We start from the raw sequence: 27,991 nt of genomic DNA, 5'->3' as shown, positions 1-27,991 counted from the left end.
TTGACGTGGGGGTGGTGTGTGGGGTACAAGGAATGCCTCCAGGGCCCTCCCATCTGACGGGCACTTACCTGCATCCAGGAGTTTGGGTGAAGCCCCAGTCCCCCAGCCGGGGATCCCCCCCACGCAGCCTATCCCCGATTGGGCAGCCCCTGGGTCACCTGCCTGGGGTGTGGGTCCCTTCCTCATACATGACACGGCCGGCCCACCACAGGGCTCCCCGATCTCCTGATGAGCCAAAGGAAGCGAACATGGGGATGCACCCCTGTCTGGAGACAGCCACTGAGGGCGTCATAGCCAGAGTAATGCCATGGCCTCTGTGGAGCCACGGTGCCACCTTGTGGCCACTCCTAGAATGGCTGAGCATTCTGGGATCCTGGGTGAGTTTTCATTCTGAGGGTCAGCGACCCCACAGGGTGGCCAGGTTCACACAGCACAAGGGGATGCAGCCCTGGCTGCTGGCCCGGCGCCCTGAAGTCCTGGCTGGATACCCTCCTGCCAAAGGGAAGACTCCTGGACAGGACCCTTCACGGGCAGGCGGCTTCCACTCCCAGGACTAACTTGGGGCGGAGGGTGTCTTCACTCACCTGTCCTTCGTCCATGTCCCGGCCCCCTTCGTCTGGGCACACAGTAGGGCTGCGGGTCCTCCAGGCCCAGGCACTGAGCTGGGCTCAAGTCCACATTGCTTATCGCCCATCACTGTGGTCAGGGCATTCTCCTTCTGCTGGGGTCACGGAGGGTTTCATGCAGGGCCAGGGGGAGGGGTCTTCAGGGCTGCCCTCATGAGGTGTCTGTGGTATTTGGGGTCCCAGCTGGACAGTGCTGGTGAGACTGCTAATTTGAGAGGCTGATCTCAGTTTAGGGCATCACAGTTGGGGGAGTCTGGCAGAGGGGCAGTGGCTGGCCTCCCGCCTCCATCCATGGTCCTGCTGTACATGAGGGGTTGGCAGCAGTGTCCAGAGGCCGGTGTTGGGGGTCTGTCCCTCACTGCCCAGCTGATGGCCTGGGCACGGGGGCGCGGATTTTGAGGGACTGTCCCTGTGGCAGCTGTAGGGGGTGCTGGGGGCGGGTTCTGGGGCTCCCCCACCTGCCACATGGACCCTTAACTCGGCACCTGCCCCACGTGGTTCGAGCACGTCAGCATGCTGGTCATCATGCTCAACTGCGTGACCCTGGGCATGTTCCGCCCCTGTGAGGACGTCGAGTGCCGCTCGGAGCGCTGCAGCATCCTGGAGGTGGGCGGGGCAGGCGGGGCGGGGCAGGCAGGGCGGGACTGGCCACAGGTGACCTGGGCTGGGTGTGAGGGGTGCAGGCCCAGCTCTCAGGCCCGTCTCCTGCAGGCGTTTGACGACTTCATCTTTGCCTTCTTCGCGGTGGAGATGGTCATCAAGATGATCGCCCTCGGGCTGTTCGGGCAGAAGTGCTACCTGGGCGACACGTGGAACAGACTGGACTTCTTCATCGTCATGGCGGGGTATGGCCCTGCCCCACCGCAGACCAGACCAGGGCGGCCCCTGCGCCTGGCCAGGCCTGGCTGGGAGCCCTGCCCCCCTCAGACCCCATGGCAGCCCCTGGGTCCCCCAGGAAGAGGGATGGGGAGGTGTGCTCAGGTGGTACTGGGTCTGGGGTGCCAGGGGCAGGACACTTGTCCCTGCCAGCACCAGGGACAGCAGGACAGACACAGGGTGCATGGAGTGGCCTGTGAGTGGTGAGGAGCCCCCAGTGGTAACCTAAGGTTATGCTTCCCCTGCCCTGGAGCCCAGCCAGGCTGGGTGCCTGGTGTGGGGACCAGGCCTCTGGCATGTGCTCACCTGCCCTGGGCCTCCTGGCCTCAGCTGGCAGGGTGCCCTGGAGAGAACCGTGTGCCCGCTGGCCTGGCTCTGACCCCAGAGCACCTGTTGGCCGCCTGAGCACCCGTTCCCTCTGCCCCACTCCTAGCATGATGGAGTACTCTCTGGATGGACACAACGTGAGCCTCTCGGCCATCCGGACAGTGCGTGTGCTGCGGCCCCTCCGTGCCATCAACCGTGTGCCCAGTAAGTGACCCTCACACCCGGGCCTGGGACAGGCGTGTCCTGCCAGCCCTGATGAGAGCTTTTGAGGACCCACTGGGGCACAAGACCAGTAGGCCACACTGCCTGTATGGCGTCTGGATGCTCTGGCCCCAGCCCAGACCCCAGTGTCGGGGTAGGAGAGGCTGGCCTCCTGCCACTCGCCATAGGAACCTGAGGATTTGCCAGTGCTTTTCTGGGGAGGACAGAGCAACCCTGGGCCGAGTTGGGGTGTGATGCGCAGTCAGACTGTGTGGGGCCCTGACTCCCCACAGTGCTGCTGAGTGACGGGGGCCATCCTGAACCTCAGAGTCCTCATCTGCACAGCACTTGGGGTCGTGCCCGCAGGACACGTGCAGGACTTGGTTGCTCTCTTGTCTGTCCCACCCTGGTTCTCAGGTCTGAGTTCTGCCAAAGGGTCTGGTGCTCAGGGAAGGGTGGAGAAGCTTTCAGGGGGTCATGTGGCTGCTCGTTTGGAATGTGGTCTGTCCGGACCCAGGTCATCTACCCACATGGGGCTGTTTGGGAGTTTCTATGTCTTCAAAGTCTTCAGGGATGTGATCGAATTCAGCCGTTAATTTTCCTGGGGTTGTGTGTGGGTGATGCCCGTGTGACTATAAAGTGAGTATACACACACGTGCATGTGGATCTGTGTGTGCCGTGTAGGTGCGCACAGCCTTTCTGGCTGCCTGGCCTGGGTCCTGGTGGCCTCAGCACCGAAGTCCGGGTGGTCAGGGTGTGTCCTGCGGCCCCTCCAAGAAGTCATACACCCCCAGTGTGGGTCACTCCCTCCCCCTGGGGCTGTCAGCTCCACCAAAGGGCAGGTGGGTGAGGTTTATGCTGTGAGACCCCTGGGCCTTCCTTCTACTTGCCACCTGGCTATACCCTCAAGGATCAGACAGGGCTCAGATGCTATGTGATCCTGGGCAAGTACTGTACCTCTCTGAGCCTCGGTTTACCCAACTCTGAATGTGGTCCTCTTCAAGGATGGCTGTGGGTTGAGGTGAGGTGTCACGCGTGGTTCTTGGCTCTGTGCCCAGCACCATCAGGCACTCAGTCCGCTCACCTGGACCCCCTTTCAGTGTGTGAAGTGATAATACAGCCCCTTTCACAACACAGATCTTCACTTTTCAGACCAAATGCCAGCAGCTTGGCCTCACTCTGGGGACATGCCCTGGTCCCAAACAGGGTGCCTCCCCAGACAGGACCATGTGCCCCTCGCAGTGGGCCCCCAGTGTCTCACTCTGGCTGCCTGGGGTCCACTCTGACGCTAGATCACATGTGGCCTTTTGAGCCAGTTGCTGTCTGGCCCGGGTGGTGCTCACTTTGTCCCTGATGAATCTTCCTCCTGGCCATTTCTGAAACTTAAGTGCTTCTCCCAGCTGTGATTCCCCCCTGTGACCCCAGGGGTCCCACCTCTGCCATCCAACAGCTCCAGGGTGCTCTCCACGAGGCCCCCTGGCTCAGCCCCCTGGCCCAGGGCTCTGCCTGTACCCTTAGGTCAGCTCTTGCTTGTGTCTGGAAACAAGTCTTATCTTCACTGAGGTCTGGGATGGGGGCAGGCCCGGGACCAAGGGGCGCATGGGGCTTGGCTGACCCACTCCCTCGAATAATCGGTGTACACGCAGCCCATCGCACCCAGGAACAAGAGCTTCAAAACTGCCTCTCAAAAGCCGCTTCCTGCCCTGGGGTGCACATAGCCCCTGCTTCCCCTCCAGTGCAGGGCTCTGCTCAACGTGATTCTCACAGAGAATGGAAAGAAACGCTGGTTCCTGAACCCAGTATCTGCTGCAAGACCCCCAGGCTGCTGCTCGCATGCAGGAGCCTGGGGCCGCGGGACTCCTGGTCTGGTCACCCTGGGGGCCTGCCTGGCTGCAGTGTGTTCCCATACGGCATTCGCAAGGATCAGGGACCTCCCGCCCTGAGCCCCTCCAGGCCATGGCCTTGCTCCCCTCTGTGGTGTCTTACCGCAAATGTTTGTCCTTTGGGGCATGCTGGACTTGGGGGGGCCCAGCTCATGTCCCCCACAGAGGTGCTGATGTCCATCTGTGAATGGCAGAGGGCTCAGGGCTCCCAGGAGGGCCTGGCGCCTCAGGGATTCTCAGGAGGGCTCTGCTGCACTGACCAGCTGCCCTGCCACCTGCAGGCATGAGGATCCTGGTCACCCTGCTGCTGGACACGCTGCCCATGCTCGGGAACGTCCTCCTGCTCTGCTTCTTTGTCTTCTTCATCTTCGGCATCGTGGGTGTCCAGCTTTGGGCTGGCCTGCTGCGCAACCGCTGCTTCCTGGACAGCACCTTCGCCAGGTGCAGGGGCCCTGCCCACCCTGCAGGACGTGCCCCGAATCTGCCTTTCCCAGGGCCTGCCCCCAGAGGCTCCTCCTCTAGCAGGCTCCTCCCCCTCCAGGCCCCTCCCCTCCCTACCCAGAGGCTCCTCCCCTAACGGGCTCTTCCACCAACAGTCTCCTCCTTCTCCAGGCTCATCCCCTAACAGGCTCCTCCCCTCCAGGCCCTGTTCCCAGGGACACACCCTTCCTGGAGCAGCACTAGCACTGGTGGGCCTGGGTCTGTCTCTGTTACTTTTGGTTTTTATGTGTGTTTCTATCTCTGTCTGACTGTGTCTGTTTGTCTGCTTCTCTCTGTCTCTCCATCTCTGTGCCTTCAGGAACAGCAACCTCAGCTTCCTGCGGCCATACTACCAGCCGGAGGAGGGTGAGGAAAACCCCTTCATCTGCTCCTCTCGCCGGGACAACGGCATGCAGAAGTGCTCACACATCCCCAGCCGCCGTGAGCTGCGCGTGGAGTGCACGCTGGGCTGGGAGGCCTATGGGCAGCCACAGGCCGAGGGTGCAGGTGGCACGGACCACCACACCTGCATCAACTGGAACCAGTACTACAATGTGTGCCGCTCGGGCGACTCCAACCCACACAACGGGGCCATCAGCTTCGACAACATCGGCTATGCCTGGATCGCCATCTTCCAGGTGGGCTCTGGGTCTCCCCTGCACTGGGCGCCCAGCATGCGGGGCCTGGGGGCTGGTACCAGGCAGACGTGGAGGGCCCACCGCCCTCTCAGGGCCGTCCGTGTGTCCAGCCACCTGCCCCCCACCAGGTGATCACGCTGGAGGGCTGGGTGGACATCATGTACTACGTCATGGATGCCCATTCCTTCTACAACTTCATCTACTTCATCCTGCTCATCATTGTAAGTGCAGGGGCGGAGTGGGATGCACGGGGCGAGGGGTGGGGGGGTGTGCCCCCACTTTGCGACAGCCCTGTCTCAGATCCCAAGCTCCTCCTCTGTTAGCAGGCGTCGTCCTGTCCCCGGGGTCCAGCGAGATCCTGCTTGTGCCCCTGGTGCAGCGCCATCTTGGCCTTTGCTGGCCCTCTTGGGTCCCTGCACTTGACTGAGCTATAGGGCAGGGCGGGGGCAGCAGAGACCCAGGGCCATCGTGTACAGGGCAGGTGGGTGGGGGCCCTTGGTGGAGTTGGGGGGAGACTCTGTCCAGCCCCAGGAGGAGGTGGGCAGGGTTGGGAGGACAGAGAAGCCTGTGTGTGTGGGGAGGGGAGAGAGACCTCAGACAGCCCTTCAGGCCCTCCCATGGCCAGGTCCTATCAGGAGGCTGCAGGAGAGTCAGGATCACCTGTTGGGGTCACAGTCCCCCCACAGTGTACATGGGCTCTCAGCACAGTTCTCCACAGTATAGGTGTTTCCCCCAGGCACGGCCCTCCACAGGGATTGTGGCCCCCAGGGGTGGCCCTCACTTGGTTCTCTCAGTGGCCCCTGGTGCCTGGGGCAGGGTTTGAAAAGACCAACCGTGAATTAAACCAGGCACCTGTCCTGCCTTATCTCAGACCATAAACACAAACAGCAGAGTGTCACCCGGTGACCCTGCCACAGAGGACAGTGAAGCCGTGGGGGCTGAGGAAGACCTGACCCAGGCGGGAGGGAGTGGCTGGGGACAGAGCTGAAGGATGAGGGGACAAACCACACAGATGACGGGAAGGCGGGTCTCCCCACATGTCCTGCAACTGTCCACAAACAGGCAAGGAGCACCTACCCTGCACCACCCATCCCAAATGCTGGGGCTCAACATCGGATCAGCAAGGACCCTGCCCATCACAGGGTGCCCTGCCGCCGCCGGCTACCCGGGGGCCATATCCCAGGCCCCTAGAACGGACAGCACACAGTGGGGCTCAGTATTTCTCTCATCAGGGGCTTGATTGTTGTGTAGAAACCACAGCTGCTGTCCTGGTCTCCTGCCCTGCCCAGTCCGATGCCCAGGGCGGTGGGTCCCAGTGTCCCCGCTTCCCTGCCTCCCTGGGGCACTCGTCCGGTGAGCTCGCTGCCTCCCGCCCGCCACAGGTGGGTTCCTTCTTCATGATCAACCTGTGCCTAGTGGTGATCGCCACGCAGTTCTCGGAGACGAAGCAGCGGGAGAGCCAGCTGATGCGGGAGCAGCGGGCCCGCTACCTGTCCAACGACAGCACGCTGGCCAGCTTCTCAGAGCCTGGCAGCTGCTATGAGGAGCTCCTCCGGTACGTGGGCCATGTGTGCCGCAAGCTGAAGCGCCGTGGCCTCCGCCTCTATGCCCGCTGGCAGAGCCGCTGGCGCAAGAAGGTGGACCCCAGCGGCGTGCCGCACGGCCAGGGCGCTGGGTGGCGGCCACGGCGGGCGGGAGGGCGCGCCACCTCCATCCACCATCTTGTGTACCACCACCACCACCACCACCACCACCACTACCACTTCAGCCATGGCAGCCCACGCCGGCCAGGCCCCGAGCCAGGCGGTGGTGACACCAGGCTGGTGCGGGCCGGAGCACCTCCCTCGCCCGGACATGGGCCCCCTGACGCTGAGTCAGTGCACAGCGTGTACCATGCAGACTGCCACGTGGAGGGGCCACAGGAGAGGGCCCGGGCGGCACATGCTGTGGCCACTGCCGCCGCCGGCCTCAAGCTGGCAACTGGGCTGGGCACCATGAACTACCCCACCATCCTGCCCTCGGCCACAGGCAGTGGCAAAGGTGGCCCCGGGCCCAAGGGGAAGCGTCCTGGTGGACCCCTGGGAGCCGGGGGGCACAGCCCACTGAGCCTGAGCAGCCCCGACCCCTGCGAGAAGATCCAGCATCTGGTTGGGGAGCACGGTAAGGACCTCACCCTGTGGGGAGCAGTGGGGAGTGGGGGGATGGGCTCCTGGGACATCCCCGCCTGTGTGCGAACTCTCGTGAGCTCAGCCTTCCTCCCTTGGAGCCCTGGATGAAGGGAAGAAGGTGGGGGAGGTCCTGGGCACCTCAGATGGGAGAAGGTGCCCCCCCCACCTCCATCCATCCTGTAGCCCTGAGCGTTTGCCACGGGAAATGAGAATTCTGAAGCTAGCAAAAAAAACCCTGGGGCTGTGCCCCATTGCCCACGCCTGGCCCTGAGAAGAACCACCTGTCCATGGCCTGGTCATTTCTCAGGAGGAGTGGCCGGCCCCCTTTCTATGTGGGGAGACTGAGGCTGGGGCAGAGGGAAGGGAAAGCCGAGGTCACAGAGCTCCCAAAGGCCGAGGAGAGAGGGGCCGGGGTGCCTCCCAGTATACTCGGTCCTCCCACCTGAGGTGCCGGCCTCACCCACCTGGGACGGGCAGGACACTGTGACCCCAGACACTGGCGTCCCATGCAGACTGAGGCCCTCCCAGGTGGCATGCGCGGGCAGTAGCCCTCAGGGTGCCTGGAGTGGGTAGAGGTGTGTGTGTCCTCACACAGTGACCGGGGTGTGTCAGAATGCACATACCTGTAGTCCTGCACTGCCCACTGGGGCAGGTTGGCCCCGCAGGGCTCCTGGCTGTGGGGAGTCTAAGCCGCCACCGGTGCAGTCACCTGGGCCCCAGAGACTCAGCCGGGCAGGCAGCACCGAGCGACAATGGCTCCTGTGCATCGTGACCTGGAATGCTCACAGTCACATCATCCGTTTAACGTGACTGCTGGGAAGCGGCTCACGTCCTGTTTCTGTGGATGGCGTGGCCCCCTGGTGGATGAGTCTCTCTGCCTCTTTTTATCCTTGAGTGAACAGAGAGTACCTGTGCAGGGCGTGGGCATGTGTGTCTGTGCATGTGCTCAGGCGTGTGCCTAGGTGTGTATGAATGTTCCCACATGTGCACATGTACCCAGGTGTGAGTGCCCAGGCGTGTGCATGTGTACGATGTGCATGTCTACACAGACACCGTTCACCCCATGGCAGCCTGCTTGTGCATGTGGGTCCCAGGCGCCTGGTGTTGCAGCTGAGCGGCCTGAGGCTGCCCACATCCTTCTCCCTGCAGGACTGGGCCAGGCCCCCAGCCGTCTGTCAGGCCTGAGCGTGCCCTGCCCCCTGCCCAGCCCCCAGGCGGGCACGCTGACCTGTGAGCTGAGTAGCTGCCCGTACTGCACCAGCGCCCTGGAGGACCCCGAGCTGGAGTTCAGCGACTCAGACAGCGGAGACTCGGACAGCAACGGGGTCTACGAATTCACACGGGATGTGCGGCACGGAGACCGCCGTGACCCCATGCAGCCACCCCCAGCGGCGGACACGCCAGGCTCAGGAGGAACGCGGCGGAGCGCACAGCGGCGGGCAGTGGCAGGCGAGCAGGGAGGGCTGGGCCGCGTCTGGGCCTCCTTTAGCGGCAAGCTGTGCCGCATCGTGGACAGCAAGTACTTCAACCGCGGCATCATGGTAGCCATCCTCACCAACACGCTGAGCATGGGCATCGAGTACCATGAGCAGGTAGGCGGCCCGGTGCACCCTCCAGAGGTGAAGTGGGCCTGAATGGACAGCCCTCGGAGCGACCCCCGGGGAGCATGTTCCTCGTGTCTCCTTGAGACTTCAGTCTCTTACAGGGCCCCACAGAGGGGTTTCTGGGGGTTGGGGAACAGGGATGGCGTTAGAGCTGAATGTCAGCTGTTGTGGCAGTTTTTATCAGCCACTCAGCAAACACTCGTGCTTCTCCTTGGCTGGGCCTCTGCTGAGGGGTGAATGGAGAAACCGTGGCTCCCGCCTGGAGGTCCTCCTGTCTGGGGTGGGGGTTTGAAATCACAATCCCAGAGGCAGCAGGGGGCTGAGGGCGCTCACCAGGCCACCCAGTGCTCTTCTCAGGATGGGACTCCCACAGCCCAGCTCTCACAGAGAGTGGCCCCCCACTTACATGAGCCAGAATGTGCCCACTGGAATGCCCCTGGGTGGCCCGGAGAGGCCAGTGGTATGGAATGGCCCCCAGAGGAGGAATTGTATGGGTGGTGCCTGGCCCCCCAGTAGCCGCTGCCCGGGACTGGGGCCTCGCCAGGGAGGAGCAGCGGCTGGGTCCGGCAGGGAGAGGACGTCTACTTTGGGGACCGAGGCCAGTTCACTTTTTTTTTTTTTTTTCTTTTTTGGCTGCATTGGGTCTTCATTGCTGCATGCGGGCTTTTTTCTCTGGTTGCAGCGATCAGGGGCTACTCTTCGTTGTAGTGCACGGTCTTCTCATTTCTGTGGCTTCTCTTGTGGAGCACAGCACGGGCTCTAGGGACACGGGCTCCAGTAGTTGTGGCTCGTGGGCTCTAGAGCGCAGGCTCAGTAATTGTGGCACACAGGCATAGTTGCTCCATGGCATGTGGGATCTTCCCGGACCAGGGCTTGAACCCATGTCCCCTGCATTGGCAGGCGGACTCTTAACCACTGCACCACGAGGGAAGCCCCGCGGCCAGTTCACTTTTTAATGACCAAGTTGCTTTCCTCGTTTTCCACCCTCTGGGCTTTTCAAGTCATTTAAGCTATGTTCTTTCATCCTGGAGCAATTCAGGGAAAATGCCAGCAGTGTTAGCCTCCAGCAGCCCTGGCAGGGAGGTTCTCTTTGTGAGGGTGAGAACTAGGCAGGGACAGCAGCAGGCTGGAGGGAATCCCCGGCAAGGAAGAGCCTCTGCACACACACGTGTATACATACACGCACGTGCACACACGCACATACGCAAGGTTTACCTGTGCAGATGTGGACATGTGTACAGATGTGTACACGTGGGAGGCCCTGTGCACATGCACGGCACATGCAGGTACATGCAAACTCACATGTGCACACAAACAGGCCACACACTGGCACACACACATACCAGCATTTACACTGGTGCAGGTGTGCACACACACAGGCGGGCCAGCACATTCCCAGTAAGAGAGGGACCTCTGGGGCCTTCTGCTGACAGGGAAGGGTGTGCAAGGCCACCAGGGATCAGGGCAGCTCTTGGGAGGCACCAACTGTGTGCCCTGCACCCCGTGCACCCACATGCCCACCCTGGAACCCTGAGGCAGATGCTCCAGCCCCTTTCCCATGGCCTGTGCTTGTGGGGTCTGGGGAAGTCTGTGGACTGTTTCTCAGACATGCTGGTGGGAAGGTCAGGCAGGGCCTGGGGAGGGCCAGGGACAGTCAGGATAGGAGGGCCAGGCAGGTTGGGGTCCAGCTGGAGGGGACATCGCTGGGGTCCTTGTTTTCTGCTCCAGACAGCAGCCAGTTGGGCTCCTTCTGAGATGCTGCCACAGCCCCTTGGCCCCTTGATGCAGACTTACCTGCTCCTAGTTCAGTGGAGCAGTCCCTCACCCCTGCTGAGGGGCACTGGGAGCCGTGGGTGGGCCCTGATGACGTCTCTGCTGCCCGCAGCCTGACGAGCTGACCAACGCCCTGGAGATCAGCAACATCGTGTTCACGAGTATGTTTGCCCTGGAGATGCTGCTGAAGCTGCTGGCCTTTGGTCCGCTGGGCTACATCCGGAATCCCTACAACATCTTCGATGGCATCATCGTGGTCATCAGGTGGGTCCCCACCTCCTGGGAGCCCACAGGGGCCGGGGAGGCTCTGGCTCGCCAGTGTCAGGAGACAGCCCCCCACACATAGCAGAGCCCTAGCCAGCAGGAGAGGCCCTGCCAGCAGCATTTCATGGGATGGGATGTCTTGGGGCAGGATCCCCACCCCTCCCCACAAGCACTGTCGGGTACACACAGGTATGTCAGCTGCATCTCAGGTGAAAGTTTGTAGAACCTAGTGGAGCTGTTCCCTGCAGGAACAGAGTGGGCACTCAGTGGCCCTTCGGCCTCACAGCCGGACTCCACTTAGGGCTCAGAACCTTTGAGGGAGGCCAGCTTGCCTGAGGGGTGTCTGCTGCAGCAAAATCAACACAGAAATGAATTGGAGAATCTGGGGGAATTCCCTTCCCCAGGAGGAAGAAGCCCTCAGGAGTCAAGGGATCCCCCACCCTAACAAGAATAGACAGGCCAGACACAGCTTGAAAGGCGGAGGACCGGGCAAGGCCCTCACTTCTGCCGGGGCTGCTGGCCTTCTGACTGGGCAGCTTCTGGGGGTTGGGCAGCCGGCAGGACAGCAGCTGGTTAGGAGGCTTCAGAGGTGTCACTGCCGTCCCTCAGCCCTGTCGATGCCTTCATGCAGCTGAACCTGCTCCCAGAGTGGGGCTGAGCGGAGGCCACGGTGGCTCCCGGTCTGGTGTTCTGGGAAGAGGGTATCCCAGGGTCAGGGTGGGCACAGGGGTGCGCGGCCAGAGAAGGCCCTCCTGAGCCTCGGCCTGCCCACAGCGTGTGGGAGATCGTCGGGCAGGCGGACGGCGGGCTGTCGGTGCTGCGCACCTTCCGGTTGCTGCGCGTGCTCAAGCTGGTGCGCTTCCTGCCCGCGCTGCGGCGCCAGCTGGTGGTGCTCATGAAGACCATGGATAACGTGGCCACTTTCTGCATGCTGCTCATGCTGTTCATCTTCATCTTCAGGTGGGCGCGCCCGGTGGGCAAGGCCTGGGGCACTGAGCACATGCCTGCCCCCGAGGGGAGGCCCCTCCCACTGCGCTGGCCCCGTGCTGTGGCTTTGGGGCCCGGGGTGCCAGGAGCTTCAAAGCGGCAGCAGAAACTCAGTCACTGGTTCCTTTCGACAGGACTGACTGGGCACCTTCTGTGCCAGGCACCGGCGTACTGGGCTCTGCTCCCACGGCTCATAGCTGAGTGGGGTGATGGGACCGGCCCCCAGATGGATGGATTGGGGATTGTGCCCTCCCCAAAAGCCAAGAATGAGGGAGGCAGAGAAGGGGCGGGGCAGCCAGGCTGGAGTTTCTTGCTTCAGCTGCTGTTTGCTGAGCCCTTGCCGTGGGCCAGCTTGGCCCGGGGCCTCAGGCCTTGGGGAGGGGGCTAGGGGCAGAGGGCAGCCCCAGGTAGGCTGGGTGAGACAGGCATTTCAGGTCCTGGCTGCTGCCTGAAGCCAGAGTGGCCTCTGGTTGTCCCTCCTACTGCTGGCCTTGGTCTTTCCACCTATACAATGGAAACAGCTCGGCTGTGAGCACTTGGGGGGCCCCTGCAAATCAGAAAGCTGGGGGTCCGGGGGGAGGTGTAGAGGAACAGCTGCTGGGTGTGGAGGTGACCAGGCAGCACCCCGCATATCCCCCCACTTGTGCCTCATCCCCCGCACTCACCGCATCCCTGTCTGCCGCCCTTAGCATCCTCGGAATGCACCTGTTTGGCTGCAAATTCAGCCTGAAAACAGACACTGGAGACACGGTCCCTGACAGGAAGAACTTTGACTCCCTGCTGTGGGCCATCGTCACCGTGTTCCAGGTAAAGCCAGGTGGGGCCGTCCCCTCATGTACGTGGTAGTCCCTGGAGAGCCACAGCCCTGCTCAGAACAGCCCCAGAGCGGGCCGAGGCCTGTCCAAGGCCACAGTGAGTGACGAGCTGTGAACAGCAGCAGGGACATTGATTCTGGCCCCTGGGGTGGTGGACCTGGTCTCACTTGTCCAGAGCTCCTTCTGGTCCTAAGGGCCTGTCAGCATTTCTGCAGCCAGACTCACCGTCCTGGCACCCCCTCGGCCCCATGTTGGGCCCACTCTGCCCCGCCACCCCTTTCCCCCAGATCCTCACCCAGGAGGACTGGAACGTTGTCCTCTACAACGGCATGGCCTCCACCTCCTCCTGGGCTGCCCTCTACTTCGTGGCCCTCATGACCTTTGGCAACTACGTGCTCTTCAACCTGCTGGTGGCCATCCTTGTGGAGGGCTTCCAGGCGGAGGTGAGGGGGGCTTCCAGGGGAGGCAGTGGGAACCAGGCACATTGGGCAGACCAACATGGAGAGAATTCCGTCCTCCAGCCGCTGGGCCCTTCCGTCCACACCTGCCCCCGTGCTGGCCTGGCCTTCCTGTAGGGGGCTCCACCAGAGGGGAGCCTCACGTGTACTGTGTGCTCCTCGGGCACAGGGTGACGCCACCAGGTCCGACACAGATGAAGACAAGACCTCCACCCACTTGGAGGAGGACTTGGACAAGTTCAGAGACCTCAGGGGCACAGGTGCGCATGCGGGTGAGGGGGCGGGGCAGGGACAGGATGGAGAGGGAGCTGCCTGCCAGTCCGGGCACAGCTGGGACTCCTGTGGGCGGGTCCTGGGCGGGCAGATTATCCTTCCTGGGAGCCCTGCAGGCTCAAGCGGCCTCCTCCCCCCACCCAGAGATGAAGATGTACTCGCTGGCGGTGACCCCCAACGGGCACTTGGAGGGCCAGGCCAGCCTACCCCCTCCCCTCATCATGCGCACGGCAGCCACACCCATGCCCACCCCCAAGAGCTCCCCACACCTGGATGCGGCCCCTGGCCTCCTGGACTCACGGCGTGGCAGCAGCAGCTCCGTGGACCCCCAGCTGGGGGACCAGAAGTCTCTGGTAGGGATGGTCCCCCGCCCTGGCCTCAGGGCACCTTCAGGCTCCACCCACCCAGTTCCTTAGGCCTTCCCCAGAGATGAGTGAGGGTCCCGCACACACACCCCCAGTCATACCCCTGGAATCCCTTGGCCCTGAGTGCTTTGTTTTCTATAAATGGAGCCAGAAGCTGCCGTTTTTATGGGAGGAGTATGAACAGACGAGTAGACTGTCAGGCCGGAAGTTTATCTTCCAATTTGCAATCATAGATAAAAGCTGGCAAAGCACACAGCATACAAGATGGGGAAAACAGAGAAGGATGGCAAAAAGGTGTAAAAAACTGAGTATGTGGGACTTCCCTGGTGGCGCAGTGGTTAAGAATCCTCCTGCCGATGTAGGGGACACAGGTTGAAGCCTTGGTCCAGGAAGATCCCACGTGCCGCGGAGCAACTAAGCCCGTGTGCCCCAACTACTGAGCCTGCGCTCTAGAGCCTGCGAGCCACAACGACTGAGCCTGTACTTTGCAACAAGAGAAACCACCGCAATGAGAAGCCCGCGCACCGCAAGGAAGAGTAGTCCCCGCTCGCCGCAACTAGAGAAAGGCTGCGTGCAGCAGTGAAGACCCAACCCAGCCAAAAATAAAAATACAAAAAAAAACTAAGGATGTGAAGCAGGTGACAGAAGCCGGGCGGAGAGTTCCGTGCATCACGACCAACAGCACCCTGTGGAGCTGGAGCCCACAGGGTGTTTCCAGACAAACCCAGAATACACCACCCCCAGCAGACACAGCCAGAGCCAGCTTCTGGGCTTCTCAGAAGGGCCCGGGAGGGGTGGGCAGAACAGGACAAGCTAACCGTGGAGAGAAAGCACAAGGATATGAACCTGGAGGAAAGTCCAGGCAAACCATTAAGGCAGGACGATAGTGTGTTGGTAACAGAAAAGGTGCAGGGCTGAGCCTTGGGTGGGCCGAGTGATCTAGCAACAAGGTGCATCACAGCCAAACTGCTAGGACTCTCTGGGAGGAGGACAAGGGCTGTTGAGCAAGGATTCCAGCTCAGCTCCTGCTGGACCCCTGAGGTGAAAACGATGAAGGGCAAAGAGGGTAGGTGCAGCAAAGGTGAAGTCCCCGGACCACAGTCCAGTTTATCTCCTGGATAAGCAGCACCCGGCTTCTCTTTGTGAGTCCAGAGTCTGCCAACTAGAAACTGATGTGGGGCCCCTCCCCAGAGATCCAGTTCAGCTGCTCGGTGGCATCTGAGGATGCCTGGTCCGTGGCTGGTCCCAGGCCCGCTGATAACCTTCGCCCACCCTCTGGTCCTCGAGCAGGCCCGGGAGGCCCACTCAGTGCTCTTGACGCTTGCTGGCTGTCTCTCCAGCTAGCTGTTGACCCACTGTGTGCCACAGGTGCCCCACTGAAGGTTCAGTGCCGCTAGTGTCTCTCCTTAGCAGGGCTGTCTGCTCGTTAAAGGAGATGATCCATGTACAGATGTCACCCATGGCTGTCAATGGTGATGCCATTGGATGCGAAAGGTCCCTGTGCCAGGTGCCCCTGAGGCCAGGATGTTTGGGGGTAACTTGGGGGGGGGCGTCCGACCTGCTCACTCCTGCCCCCTCCCCGCAGTCCAGCCTCCGCAGCTCGCCCTGCACCCACTGGGGCCCCAACAGCGCCTGGAGCAGCCGGCGCTCCAGCTGGAACAGCCTGGGCCGCGCACCTAGCCTCAAGCGCAGGAGCCAGTGCGGGGAGCGTGAGTCGCTGCTGTCCGGCGAGGGCAAGGGCAGCGGCAGCACAGACGAGGAGGCCGAGGACAGCAGGCCTGGTGTGGGAGCCTCGCCAGATACACGTGCCACACTGCTGCGGCGCACCGAGTCCCTGGACCACCGCAGCACGCTTGACCTGCGGCCCCTGCGGCCAGCTGCCCTGCTGCCCACCAAGCTCCACGACTGCAACGGGCTGGCCCTGCCCAGCGAGTTATTCCTGCGCATCGACAGCCACAAGGAGGACACGGCTGAGTTTGACGATGATGTGGAGGATGTGAGTGGGGGTGGGCCTCACGTCAGCCCCTCGCCTCCCCCTGTTGTGGGCTGGTTTCCCAGGTGGGGACTCGGGAGCAGCGTTCGCGGGAGGCCCTTGGGACGGGGGAGGGAAGCAGGACAAGCTGGGCAGGAGCTGATCTGGCTGGTGTGGCCTCAGCTGATCCACAGGGAGCTCTGGAGTGGGATTCGCCCCAGGGTCAGCCCCACCTCCAGCTGAGGGCTTGCTCTGAGCTGGAGTCGGTCAGCCAAGGAGAGCCCCATGGGAGGAGAGGGGAAGAGAGCAGAACCACCTTCTCAGCTAGGCACTTCTGCTGCCCTGGACAGTTTTGCTGGGAGGCCCACCTGGGCAGGGATCTGAGGATGGCCACTTACCGGCACCCCCCTGGACTCCCAGCTCCCAGCGTAGATCCCTCACCCAGTGCCCGGGTGGGTGGACAGGGCTGAGCCTGAAGGCAGGAGAGGCTGGGGGCTGCCCAGGCTGGGAGGGGCCCTGAGGACCGCCCCCCCCTCCCCAGAGCTGCTGCTCCCGCCTGCAGAAAGTGCTGGAGCCCTACAAGCCCGAGTGCTGTCGGAGCCGCGAGCCCTGGGCCCTGTACCTCTTCTCCCCACAGAACAGGTATGGGGCACACCTGGGAGAAACCTGGGAAAGCTGACCCCTCCCTCTGGGCCCCTGCGTCCCTACCATGTGGTGAACGCTGTGCTCCTCCTCTGGGACCTTGGGGACGGGAAGCAAGGGCTTGGCCAGGGCTGTCCCTGAACCCCGACCCCCGGCCCCCAGGTTCCGCATCTCCTGCCAGAAGATCATTGCTCACAAGATGTTTGATCACGTTGTCCTGGTCTTCATCTTCCTCAACTGCATCACGATCGCCCTGGAGAGGCCCGACATTGACCCCGGCAGCACCGTGAGGCGCCCTCCTTGCCTGGGAGGGGTGGGGTCCCGCCGTTGCGGCTGGCCCCTCCCATCATCCTGTCCTCTGCAGGAGCGCGTCTTCCTCAGCATCTCCAACTACGTCTTCACGGCGATCTTCGTGGCCGAGATGATGGTGAAGGTATAGGGTGTCCAGGGGAGCCCAGGCATCTGTCCATCCGGCCTCACAGCCCTGCCCAGTGGCCCCACCCTGGCCCCGTGTGCAGCACATATGTCCACCAGCCCCTCCTCTGCACCCACTAGGTGGTGGCCCTGGGCCTGGTCTCTGGTGAGCATGCCTACCTGCAGAGCAGCTGGAACATACTGGATGGGCTGCTGGTCCTGGTGTCCCTGGTTGACATCATCGTGGCCATGGCGTCAGCCGGTGGTGCCAAGATCCTGGGCATCCTGCGTGTGCTGCGCCTGCTGCGGACACTGCGGCCCCTGCGGTAGACTGGGCGGTGGGGCAGGGCCTGAATCGGGGATCGGAGCAGGGCTGGGGAAGGGTGGGGTGGAGTTTGGGGAAGGGAAGGGTATGAATGGGCGGGGCTATGGCTGGTTGGGGTGGGGCCAGAGGGTGGGGCGGAGCCAGAGGGTGGGGCAGAGCTGGGGAAGGAAAGGGCCTGGGGCCAGCAGGGGGTGGGGTCTTTGCAGCGCTGGGCTTTCTGTCTGGTGGCAGCTCCCTTGGGTGGGCTCAACAGCACATTTCTTCTGCTCCTCGTGCAGGGTTATCAGCCGTGCCCCAGGCCTCAAACTGGTGGTGGAGACTCTGATATCGTCACTCAGGCCCATCGGCAACATTGTCCTCATCTGCTGTGCCTTCTTCATCATCTTCGGCATCCTCGGGGTGCAGGTGCGCGGCTCTGCTTGTCTGTGGGACGGTGGTCTGTGGTCAGCAGCAGCATAGCAGCCCCGGGAGGGCCAAGGCCCAGGCAGGCAGCGAGAGAGACGTTGCTCTCTGTCCGGCTGCTCTGGGAGGCCCCGTGGGGGTGGGTCTGGAGCGTGGGGGTGCAAGGCCTGGCCCTCTGGGTGACTGCCCCGCCCTGGTCAGCTCTTCAAGGGGAAGTTTTACTACTGCGAGGGCGCTGACACCAGGAACATCTCCACTAAAGCCGAGTGCTGGGCTGCGCACTACCGCTGGGTGCGACGCAAGTACAACTTCGACAACCTAGGCCAGGTGGGCAGGGCTGGGGGGTGGGGTGGTGGTCGGGATGGGGGGCAAGCCTGGCGGGGGTGACCTCACCTAACCTCGTCCTTATCTGTAAGGTGGGAGCGGCATGGTGGGTCTGCGAGTCGTGGGTGGGTCTGCTGTGCGTGGGGCTGTGGTAGGGGGTGTGGTCCTTTGGGGCGTCTCCCCAGCAGGAGGCCACGTCCAGAAGTAACCACCTTGCTCTGGCCTCGCAGGCGCTGATGTCCCTGTTCGTGCTCTCATCCAAGGACGGCTGGGTGAACATCATGTACGACGGGCTGGACGCCGTGGGCATAGACCAGCAGGTGCAGTGGGCGGTGGGCAGCCCTGCTCCTCCAAGCAGACCTTTCTTCCCGTGTTCTTTGGTCATCTCAGGGAATGTCCCCCGAGAGGCTGCATTTGGTCTCTGAGAACTTCTGGAGAGTTCCACGTCGGGGGTCAGAGCTACCCTGCAGGCAGAGGCCGTGCCCGGGAGGGGCGCCCTTGTGGGCAGGCACCCACGTGCCACTCCTGTGCCACAGCCGGTGCCCAACCACAACCCCTGGATGCTGCTCTACTTCATCTCCTTCCTGCTCATCGTCAGCTTCTTTGTGCTCAACATGTTCGTGGGCGTCGTGGTGGAGAACTTCCACAAGTGCCGGCAGCACCAGGAGGCCGAGGAGGCGCGGCGGCGGGAAGAGAAGCGGCAGCGGCACCTGGAGAGGAAACGCAGGAGTAAGGCGCTCCCGGTGGCGGTGGCGGGTCGGTACCTGCGCGTCACCCCAGCCTTTTCCACCTGCCTGAGGCCCCCCTTTCGCCTGTGGGAGGGTGGCTGGGGACCGGGGGACCGGGGGACCAGCCAAGGGGTGGCTCTGAGACCTGGCTGCTGCTGGCCTAAGCCCGGGTCTCCCTTGTGCTCGGCGCAGGGCTGTGCAGGCAGCACCCAGGCAGCAGCTCAGCAGCCTGGCCCCAGAGCCCCCTACCTGGCCCCAGTCCCCTTGCCCCACCCGCAACTCCGGCCTCACCGAGTGGCTCTGCACGCTTGCCCTTCTTGCCCTCAGAGAAGGATGGCTGCAGCAGGAGGTGGGGTCCCTTCCCAGGAGGTACAGGGGATGGATGAGGCCCCAGTTCCCACCCCCCACCACCGCAAGGGCAGGTTCACCCCATGAGTTTTCACGCCACAGTGGGGGGAGCAGGCAGAGCCATCCAGGACAGAGAGAGGGTCTTAGAAAACCCCACCCAGCTGGGGAGCAAAGAGGGCCTCTTCCAGGAGAGGATGCTGAGCTGCCCGCCCACCCGGTGGAGTCTCCTAGCCCTGCCCACCGCGGCCAGCTCAGACCATCTCCTTGTCTTTCCAGGCACTTTCCCCAACCCAGGTACCTGCCCCCCGCCCTGCATGCCTTAACCCCCACTTCTGCAGGCCACTGCACAGGGCTGTGGACTGGCCTGACCTCCATCCCTCTGCCACTGCCACAGGGAAGGGTGGACATCGCAGGCGGGTGCCAAGCCCACTGGGGTCCACCGCAGGGTGGGCACGGGACGGCTGGGGTGGGCGCCGGGCGCCAGCGGGAGGAAGGGTTGCTGGCCGCCTGCCTGGTGTCCACGCTGCTGCCTTTAAGCTCGTGTGTGTTCCTCCGCCCGGCCTGCATGCCTGACTGCTTCTCTGCTGCACTCTGGGAAGCCTGGCGGCCGGTGGCTACTCCATGTCCTCAGTGCTGGCCTGGCCCAACTGGTCACTGGCCCCTTTGGCTGCAAGAGCTGAGCCAAGCTTTCTAGTGACCGCATGCCAGACCAAGGAGCATGCGGGCCCCAGGGAGGGGTCGGTTCCCGTCGGCCCCTGCTCTACCTGGTCCCTGCCCACGGGCTTCTGTGGCCAAGGTGGGTCCCCTATGCAGTGGTGGCAGCTATGCGCTCACCCAGTGGGAGCTCAGTGGGCACTGATCTGCCCTGAAGAGTTAGAGCAGGTGGAGCATTTAGTGCAGACAGACCTGCTGGGAGATACACAACCTCCCCCTGCCACCCAGGTCATGGCCATCAACCTCAGATGTACCAGAGAGCGGGCAGTTGCCCACTGGCCTCCTGGGGCACAGGGAGTGGAGGGACTCTGGGCCTGGGGGCCAGGAGGCAGCACATGCCCAGCCTGGAAGATGGGGGTGTGGTAGCCACTCTGCCCTGCCCCCCAAGAAAGCTCCCATCTGCCCGCCCTTCATCACTGAGGTGTCTCTGAACCCTGATGCCAGCTCAGGAGAGTAGATCACACAGGCCCTGGCTTGGGAGCTCCCGGCAGGGCGGGGTTTGGGCAGGGCCCCACGGCAGGGCGCAGGTGGGGTCTCAGCTTCCAGGCCCACTCCTGGGGTCTGCCCTGGGGCTGGGGCCCTCTTGGTGGAGTAGGTCGGTGGGTGACCTGCCCCTGAGGCCCACGTCTGAGCCTGGGCCCTCCCCCAGCACCTCTACCCTCCAGCCCCTGGGAGGCAGCCCTCCCACCCCACCCCACCCACCCCCTCACCATGGCCGCCTTCCCACAGAGGCCCAGCGCCGGCCCTACTATGCGGACTACTCACCCACGCGTCGCTCCATCCACTCGCTGTGCACCAGCCACTATCTGGACCTCTTCATCACCTTCATCATTGGCGTCAACGTCATCACCATGTCCGTGGAGCACTATAACCAGCCCAAGGTGGGGTTCGCTGCCTGGACACCCCACGCACCCTGCCTCCAGACCTGCAGCGGGGAGGGCCGCGGGTGGGGCCCATTGTTCAGTGAGGTGGCGCTACACTAAGAACTGGGGGCCCCAGGTCTGCAGCAGTGCTTGAGCCCTCACCGGCGTTTATGGGGTACATGGATGTGTGGCTGGAACAAAGGGCCCTCCTTCCTTTAAAACCAGTGGAAACTCCCAGGGCACATCTGCCCCAAGGGCCTCCCCAACCCCATGAGAAGTTCCATCCAAAATGCTGGCTAAGGGAGTGTCCCCGAGTCCAGCAGCTTCCCAGACTGTGGATTTCACAGTCCAGGAAAGGCCAGACTGAGAGAGGGGGATGTCCTCTGATCGCATCGCCACCATTTCATTAAAGACGGGGACATCCCCTCCTCCTAGAACAGCGGAGAGTCTCTGACTCTTTGGCTGAAGCTGAGCCCATCCGGAGGGCTGGCCCCTGCCCTGGGCTGTGGGTGGCTCTGGTCCAGGCAAGGCCAGAAGTCTGGGCTCCGAGGGGCAGGTTCCCCCACCTGAGAGTTGTCCCCAGAATGCCACGAGGGTAAATCCAGGCGGCCCTCCCCAGCCCAGCACAGACCTGCATCCAGTAATAGCTGAGACCTGTCCCGTATCTGAGGAGGTGCCCAGGTCAGCAGAGGAGAGAGACGGAGCAGGGTGGACAGGGCACAGGTGCGGGGGCGGCGGCGGCGGGGGGGGCGTCCAGTGCTGCAAGGGGGCAGGAGGATGGGTGGGAAGGGGCAGCCGGGCAGGGAGCCTGACACTCAGGAGCCTGACACTCCATCCCCAGTCTCTGGACGAGGCCCTCAAGTACTGCAATTATGTGTTCACCATCGTCTTCGTCTTTGAGGCCCTGCTGAAGCTGGTGGCGTTTGGGTTCCGGAGGTTTTTCAAGGACAGGTGTGTGGAGCAGGGGCGGGAAAGAGGCGTGGCCTGAGGCCTGCAGAGGTGACGGTGCTGAGTAGAGGTGCAAGATGCCCTGTGGTGACACCAGGACATTTCCAGGGGACAGGGAGGGGACTCCTGGTGCTCTGAAGGGCTAGGGGTGCTGGGGAAGAGGCAGTGGCCAGCACTGAATCATGCCTGCCCGCCCGGCCCAGGTGGAACCAGCTGGACCTGGCCATCGTCCTGCTGTCCATCATGGGCATCACACTGGAGGAGATAGAGATGAACGCGGCGCTGCCCATCAACCCCACCATCATCCGCATCATGCGGGTGCTCCGCATCGCCCGCGGTAGGCCACCCGCCTGTCCCACCAGGGTCTCCGGGCTATCAGGAGGGCAGGTAGACAGGGCTCAGGTGTCCACCCACCCCGCGTCGTTCCTCAGCCCACACTGGTGCGTTATGCTGGTGACGGGAAGTGGGGGGGCGGGTGGTCCGGGTCTGGCCAGCCCCACCCCCTCCCCGCTGATGCTCGGCTCCCGGCCCTAGTGCTGAAGCTGCTCAAGATGGCCACGGGTATGCGGGCCCTGCTGGACACCGTGGTTCAGGCGCTGCCCCAGGTAGGTCGGCAGCTCGGGGGCTGGGCCTGGGTCTGGCTTCCCTGCTCCCAGGGTGGGCATCACAGACACCCCCAAGAGGACAGGCTGCAGGGAGGGCCTCACTCACTGTCAATCGGCACTCGTTCACCTGGTCGCCCCGTCTCAAGGCAACTGCAGTTACCAACCCTCCTCCCTGCCGGGTGCAAGGAGTAACTGAGCTGCTGGGCTGTGCTGTGAGAGGGGTGTGCTGCCTGCCTTCCGGGCCTCAGTCTAGTCTCTCTGGGGAAGACCAATGACCAGTGCCCATATCCCCCAGTGCAGTTCTGGATGCAGTGGGATTTGGGCAGAGGGCAGAGCCTGTGGCAAAGGTGTGCTTGTCGAGTTTGGAGGACCACACCCAGGGCTCAGGTGTTGGCCACAGGCCTCTCTCCTCTGGAGCCAGTTCAGGCCCTGCGACCTCGCGTCCTGTGCCCAACAGCCACCACACTGATCCTTTGTGGTTTCTTGAGCTGAAGGTCTTATTTCCCCATCTGTGCAGCACTCAGTCCCTCTGCCAGTCCACCTGACCAGCCGTCCATCCACATGTCCGTCTGGCCGTGGCTCTAGCCCTCTCAACTAGCCTTCCAGCTACCCAGCCACCCACACATTTGTCTATCCATTCACACAGCTGTCTGTCCACCCATCTACCAGGTGTCCAGCTGTCCAGCATCCAGCCCTCCTGGCCAGCTGTCTGTCCACCAGCCCAGCATGTTTCTATCCACCCAGCTGCCTCCCCAGCTGCCCACTAACCCTCCAGCCCTCCACGCCCTCCACCTTCAGCCAGCCCACACTGGTCCCCTTAGCAGCATTCCTCAGACCTGAGTTATACTCAGCTCTCCTTGGAGCCTGCCCAGTGTCTGTGGGAGTGACGGGAAGGGGTGGGGGGTGGAGGATGGGAAACCCGGGCCTGGCCACGCCCCGGTGCCATGCCTCTGGGGGCCGGAGCAGGTGCTGGAGAAGAGGGGGAGCAGCCACATCAGGGCGAGGGAGGCGTGTGAGGGTGCCCCTGCGCCGCCCCCCACCCCATAGCCCGGAGTGAGTGTGAGCAGACGCTGGGAGGGTGGGCGGCAAGTTCACAGAAGAGCCTCGGGCAGGGGCCAGACCAGACCTCACTGTCTGCAGAGCTTCAGCCTTCACCTTGAGGTGGGGACCCTGAGGCTGGAGGCAGGCCCTGCACAGAGTCCACCAGAGCCCTCGGGAGGCCTCCCAGGTTCTGGGGAGCAGAGGAGCTGGAGGCAGCACCCTGGCTGCCGGGTGGGCATGAGGAGCCAAGCAGGGGCAGAGGCCAGCAGAGGGGCCTTGGGCACCAGGCAGGACAGGGAGCCCTGGGGGCCACAGGAGCTCCGAGGCCAAGAGGGATGGATTAAGAACAGGGCTCAAGGCAGTCCCCAAGAACTTGATGCCCTGCTGGGCGGGTCTTGGGTAAAGGGGGTGGGGTGAGACTGAGGCCCCACTCACCTCATTCTGTTTCTCTCCTATGTAGGTAGGGAACCTCGGCCTGCTTTTCATGCTCCTGTTTTTTATCTATGCTGCCCTGGGAGTGGAGCTGTTTGGGAGGCTCGGTGAGTGCAGCCGCGCCGTGGCCCACACTCCAGACACGGGGTCCTAGAAGGCGCAGCATCACGCATGAGCACACAGCCCGCGGACGGCTCCGGGTGCTGGCCAAGCTGAGGCCCTGGCCCCTGCTCCTGTCAGCCCTTCACTGTGAGGTGACTTGGCACATGCAAAAGTGCTGTGACAGACGCATGCCGTGCACACAGACACGCACATGTGTTCATACCCAGGCCAGGAGGACAGAGCTGCACGAGTGTGTGCACGTGCCCACACGCAGGTGTGACCTGAACTCCACCTGGTCCCCAGGGGACATGCTGCAGCAAGTCCTTAACTGTCACCAAGGATTTCCTCAGACCCCCAGGCGTGAGGCTCTGGCTAGTCCGGGCAGGGGTCCGTGGGGACCTTTCGTGGCAGCCCAGACCCTGTGGGAGCGCCCTTCCTTTTGGGTGTCACTGAAGGCTCAGTGGGTTCCAGGGTCTGCCCAGAGGGGACTCCTCAGACCCAGCAGCTAGTGCCCCACAACCTGGACCTGGGCCGCCTCATGCCCAGGGCAGCCCTGTTACTCCTCAGAATAGAAGGGGGCATGCTGACGCAGAGCTGGGCCTGTGCTGAAGGCGTCCACCTGCCAGGGCCCCTGCACCCCAGAGGAGCGCGCCTTTCTCCCTATGGGAGGGCAGGGCCCGTGCGCGGACTGGCCCCGACAGGCGGGCTGACCAGGCCCCTCCCGGCAGAGTGCGGTGAGGACAACCCCTGCGAGGGCCTGAGCAGACACGCCACCTTCTCCAACTTTGGCATGGCTTTCCTCACACTGTTCCGCGTGTCCACGGGGGACAACTGGAACGGGATCATGAAGGTACCGGCCCACGCGGTGGGCGGGGCGGTGGGAGTCAACGAGAGGCCCCGCAGACGGAGGTGGGAGCCTGCCCACCGCCCTCCACCCGCAGGACACGCTGCGGGAGTGTGCCCGTGAGGACAGGCACTGCCTCAGCTACCTGCCGGCCATCTCGCCCATCTACTTCGTCACCTTCGTGCTGGTGGCCCAGTTCGTGCTGGTCAACGTGGTGGTGGCCGTGCTCATGAAGCACCTGGAGGAGAGCAACAAGGAGGCCCGCGAGGATGCCGAGCTGGACGCGGAGGTCGAGCTGGAGATGGCGCAGGGGCCCTCTGCCCGCCCCAGGCCCACGGCCCCGCCAAGCCCGGGTGCCTCGCCGGACGCCCCCAACCTGCTGGTCGTGCGCAAGGTGTCTGTGTCCAGGATGCTCTCACTGCCCAACGACAGCTACATGTTCCGGCCCGTGGCACCCGCTGCGGCCGCTCATCCCCACCCGCTGCAGGAGGTGGAGATGGAGACCTACGCGGGCGCCTCGGGCACCTCGGGTACAGCCCCATGTGGAGACAGCCAGGACCTGGGCGGGCGGGGCCGGCCAGGGCCGGCAGGGGCAGGGGTGGGGCCAGCGGCGGATGCACATTTCAGGCACCTTCTTGCCCCAGGCCCAGTCACCGCCCACTTGCCGCCTGTGGAGTCCTGCCCATCCCTCCAGGTCCCGTCGGCTATGTCCTCCCCGGCCAGGGGCGGCGACACCCACCGTGCCCTGACCCCTCTGGGTGCAGCCCGCTCCCCTAGTCTCAGCCGGCTGCTCTGCACACAGGTAGGAGGAGACTTCCGGTCCTCAGCTGAGGCCTGGGGGCTCCGTGGGGGTTCCCTCCCCATTTGAAGGATGAGCGACAGGGACATTGGGGAAGTAGGCGCTGTGTCCCTGGAGCCTGTGATGATGGCACCTGGCCATGGGGACCCGTGTCCCCTCAGGCGGCAGCCTCGCCCTCCCTCAGGCCCCCCCAGCAACCTTTCCTGTGGGCCTGGATGTACCCACAGACCACTGTCACCTGAGTCTTCGGCCCCCCTCCCTTCCTCCCTCCTTGAGGTGTCAAGCTGAGCTGGTGGTGCCAGTCAGGCAGTGGTTGCAGCCTGGCTCTGTGCCCCATCGGGTCTCCAGAGGCCCATGGCAGATTCTGCCCATGGAAGCTTGGGCTCCAGCCTTCTGCTCCTCACGGCCCCTCCCCAGCATGACCAGCGTTGGTGGGGGCCCCTACACTAGGGCTGGGGGACAGTGCTTCCACACCAGTGTCTCGCAGCCCCATCTCACCCTGGCCCATAGCCTTGGGGGTCACGAGGTCATCCTGGCCTGTGGTGGGGGGAGGGGTCCCTGTTGCCTGGGCTCTGGCTGGTCTCATATGACTCCATGTCTTTGCAGGAGGTAGTCTGCACAGAGTCCCTAGAAGGGCAGGTCGATAGTCCCAGGGACAGCAGCCCGGGCTGGGGAGAGCCTGGTGGGAAGACCCCTGTGAGGCAGGCGCCCCCGCGGCCCCCCAGCATCCGCATCCGCAAGCACACTTTGGGACAGAACTACGTCTCCAGCCGGCCACCGGCCCTGGGCGCAGAGGAGGCCGAGACCCCAGACCCGGCTGACGAGGAGGTCAGCCACATCACCAGCTCTGCCCACAGCCCCTCGGCCTCACCTGCTGCCCGTGGGGTGGTGGGCGGTGAGCCAGACCTGCACAGGTTCTACAGTGTCAATGCCCAGGGCTTCCTGGACCAGCCAGGCTGGGCGGACGAGCAGAGGCGGCCCTCCGTGGAGCAGGGCTGTGGGGACAGCCGCCCAGAGACCGGGGAGGTGAAGACCCGGGCCCTGGAGGCCGAGCTGGCCCTGGGGGCACGCAGGAAGAAGAAGATGAGCCCCCCCTGCATCTCCATAGAGCCCCCCACGGAGGACGAGGGTGCGGCCCGGGCCCCTGCAGCGGAGGGCGGTAGCACCACCCTGCGGCGGAGAACCCCATCCTGCGAGGCTGTGCCCCACAGGGACCCCCTGGAGCCCACAGACAGTGCAGGGTTGGACACTGCTGCCAAGGGGGAACGGCGGGTCCAGGTCCCCTGCCGCACGGAACACCTGACCATCCCAAACTTTGCCTTTGAGCCGCTGGATGTGGGGGGCCCCAGGGGGGACCTGTTCTTGGATGGTAGCCATGGTGTCGCCCCAGAGCCCAGACCTTCCTCCTCAGGCATCACGGCACCTCCCGAACCCCAGCAGACGGAGCCTCCAGTGGCCTCGGGAGACCCCCCAGAGGAGGGGTGGGGGCTGCACCTCACAGTCCCTGAGAGCCCACCGAAGAAAGGGTCCACACCAGCCCTGGGTGACAGTGTGGACAAGCCCGTGTAGCTCGGGGTGCAGTGCCCACAGGCTTTGGCCCTGGGGTTGGGGTGCACCCAGCAGGGTGGTGGCCCAGGCAGGGTTACGCGTGGACCCTGGGTCCGGCCCCACTGAAGGCAAAGGTGCCAGAAGGATGTCAGCCCAGGGAGAAGGAGGCAGATGCTGTTGTGGGCGAAGTGGAGCAGGGGGAGCCCACAGCCCGAAGCCTCAGTTAAAGTTTGGGATTTCCGAGTTTGCTGCCATGGTCCCAGGCCGTGCCAGTAGCCTGGTCAGCAGTCCCATAACGAGAGCTATGTCCAAGGGACAAGGACCAGAGAACACCAAAAGTAGAAAGGCAGAGGCCACCTAGCAGAGCCCCATTCTCACATCTGCTTATTTTTATACATGCTTAGGGCCGTTTATGCCCTCCAGCTTCATCCCCAAGGCCACCGTGGTCACGCTTCACGTTGCTCACAGTTTGAGTTCTCATCCATTTGTCTCCACTGCTCATTGCTGTCTCATCCCCCCTCCAATACCCACTGCCCACCGTTCTGTCCCCCTCAGGATTCCGGAGAATGCCCTTGACTCCGGTCTCCGGGAAACAGCTGGTCACCAGGGAGTGGGGACCATGCAATAAGACCCTCACTGCCCGTGGGGCTTGGGCCGAGAGTTTCAGCTGATGCCCCCTTGTCTCATTTTGTTTCTGTTATAAATTCAGGTTAAACATTTGCAATAATCCGATGCAGAAAACTCGGCTTCTCAAGCCAAGGGGAGGGGAGGGGGGCAAAGCAGAGTGGAATAAATATTAACTTATTTAAGAAATGCGTTGGATTTCCACTGTCAGAATCGGTCCCTCACGTGGGTAGGTGGCAAGCCCATGGCCTTGGTGAGGGCCAACCTGGGTGATGCCTCCACCACCAGCAGCGGCATGGGGCTCCACAAAGCCCTCCTGCAGGCTCCCCCCCCCCCCACACTTGGGCAGATCGCAGATAGAAAGCCCTCCTTCCCTGGAAAAGTAGAGCTCATCTTGGCAGCCAGAACCATGTGATATCATTCACACACTGGAGAAACAAGGTCTGATCCAATTAGGAACAAGTTTCTGCCAGGGCTTCCAGCAGGAATGGGTGCTGTGGGAGCAGGGGGCAGGTCCCCGTGGGAGTGCTTCCCAGCTGGGCAGTCACCTGGGGTTGCAGGGGCCACCCCCCTCTCTG

At 63.2% G+C, this 27,991-nt stretch overlaps 1 protein-coding gene across 1 annotated transcript; it reads left to right on the top strand.

Annotated features, from left to right (window-relative positions):
• Positions 1-27,991, top strand: CACNA1H (calcium voltage-gated channel subunit alpha1 H). Its single transcript, XM_089896430.1, has 31 exons — positions 1-1,232; positions 1,338-1,471; positions 1,936-2,033; positions 4,195-4,354; positions 4,713-5,031; positions 5,160-5,252; positions 6,414-7,191; positions 8,349-8,791; positions 10,689-10,840; positions 11,615-11,800; positions 12,517-12,634; positions 12,930-13,085; positions 13,270-13,360; positions 13,518-13,726; positions 15,324-15,734; positions 16,252-16,352; positions 16,515-16,638; positions 16,717-16,785; positions 16,908-17,092; positions 17,370-17,496; positions 17,695-17,820; positions 18,048-18,137; positions 18,354-18,566; positions 20,339-20,488; positions 21,312-21,421; positions 21,622-21,755; positions 21,953-22,023; positions 23,525-23,603; positions 24,327-24,448; positions 24,540-25,244; positions 25,848-27,991. The coding sequence occupies exons 1-31, from the start codon at positions 1,140-1,142 to the stop codon at positions 26,808-26,810; spliced, it is 6,810 nt and encodes a 2,269-aa protein (XP_089752556.1). The 5' UTR covers positions 1-1,139; the 3' UTR covers positions 26,811-27,991.

This window comes from Delphinapterus leucas, chromosome 15 (genome assembly GCF_059928025.1).
Source record: "Delphinapterus leucas isolate spDelLeu-1000000601 "Yukka" chromosome 15, BTC_Dleu_Yukka2, whole genome shotgun sequence".
Lineage (NCBI taxonomy): Eukaryota > Metazoa > Chordata > Mammalia > Artiodactyla > Monodontidae > Delphinapterus > Delphinapterus leucas.
The sequence above is the reverse complement of the archived record's forward strand: the minus strand, read 5'-3'. Positions and strand labels throughout refer to the sequence as shown.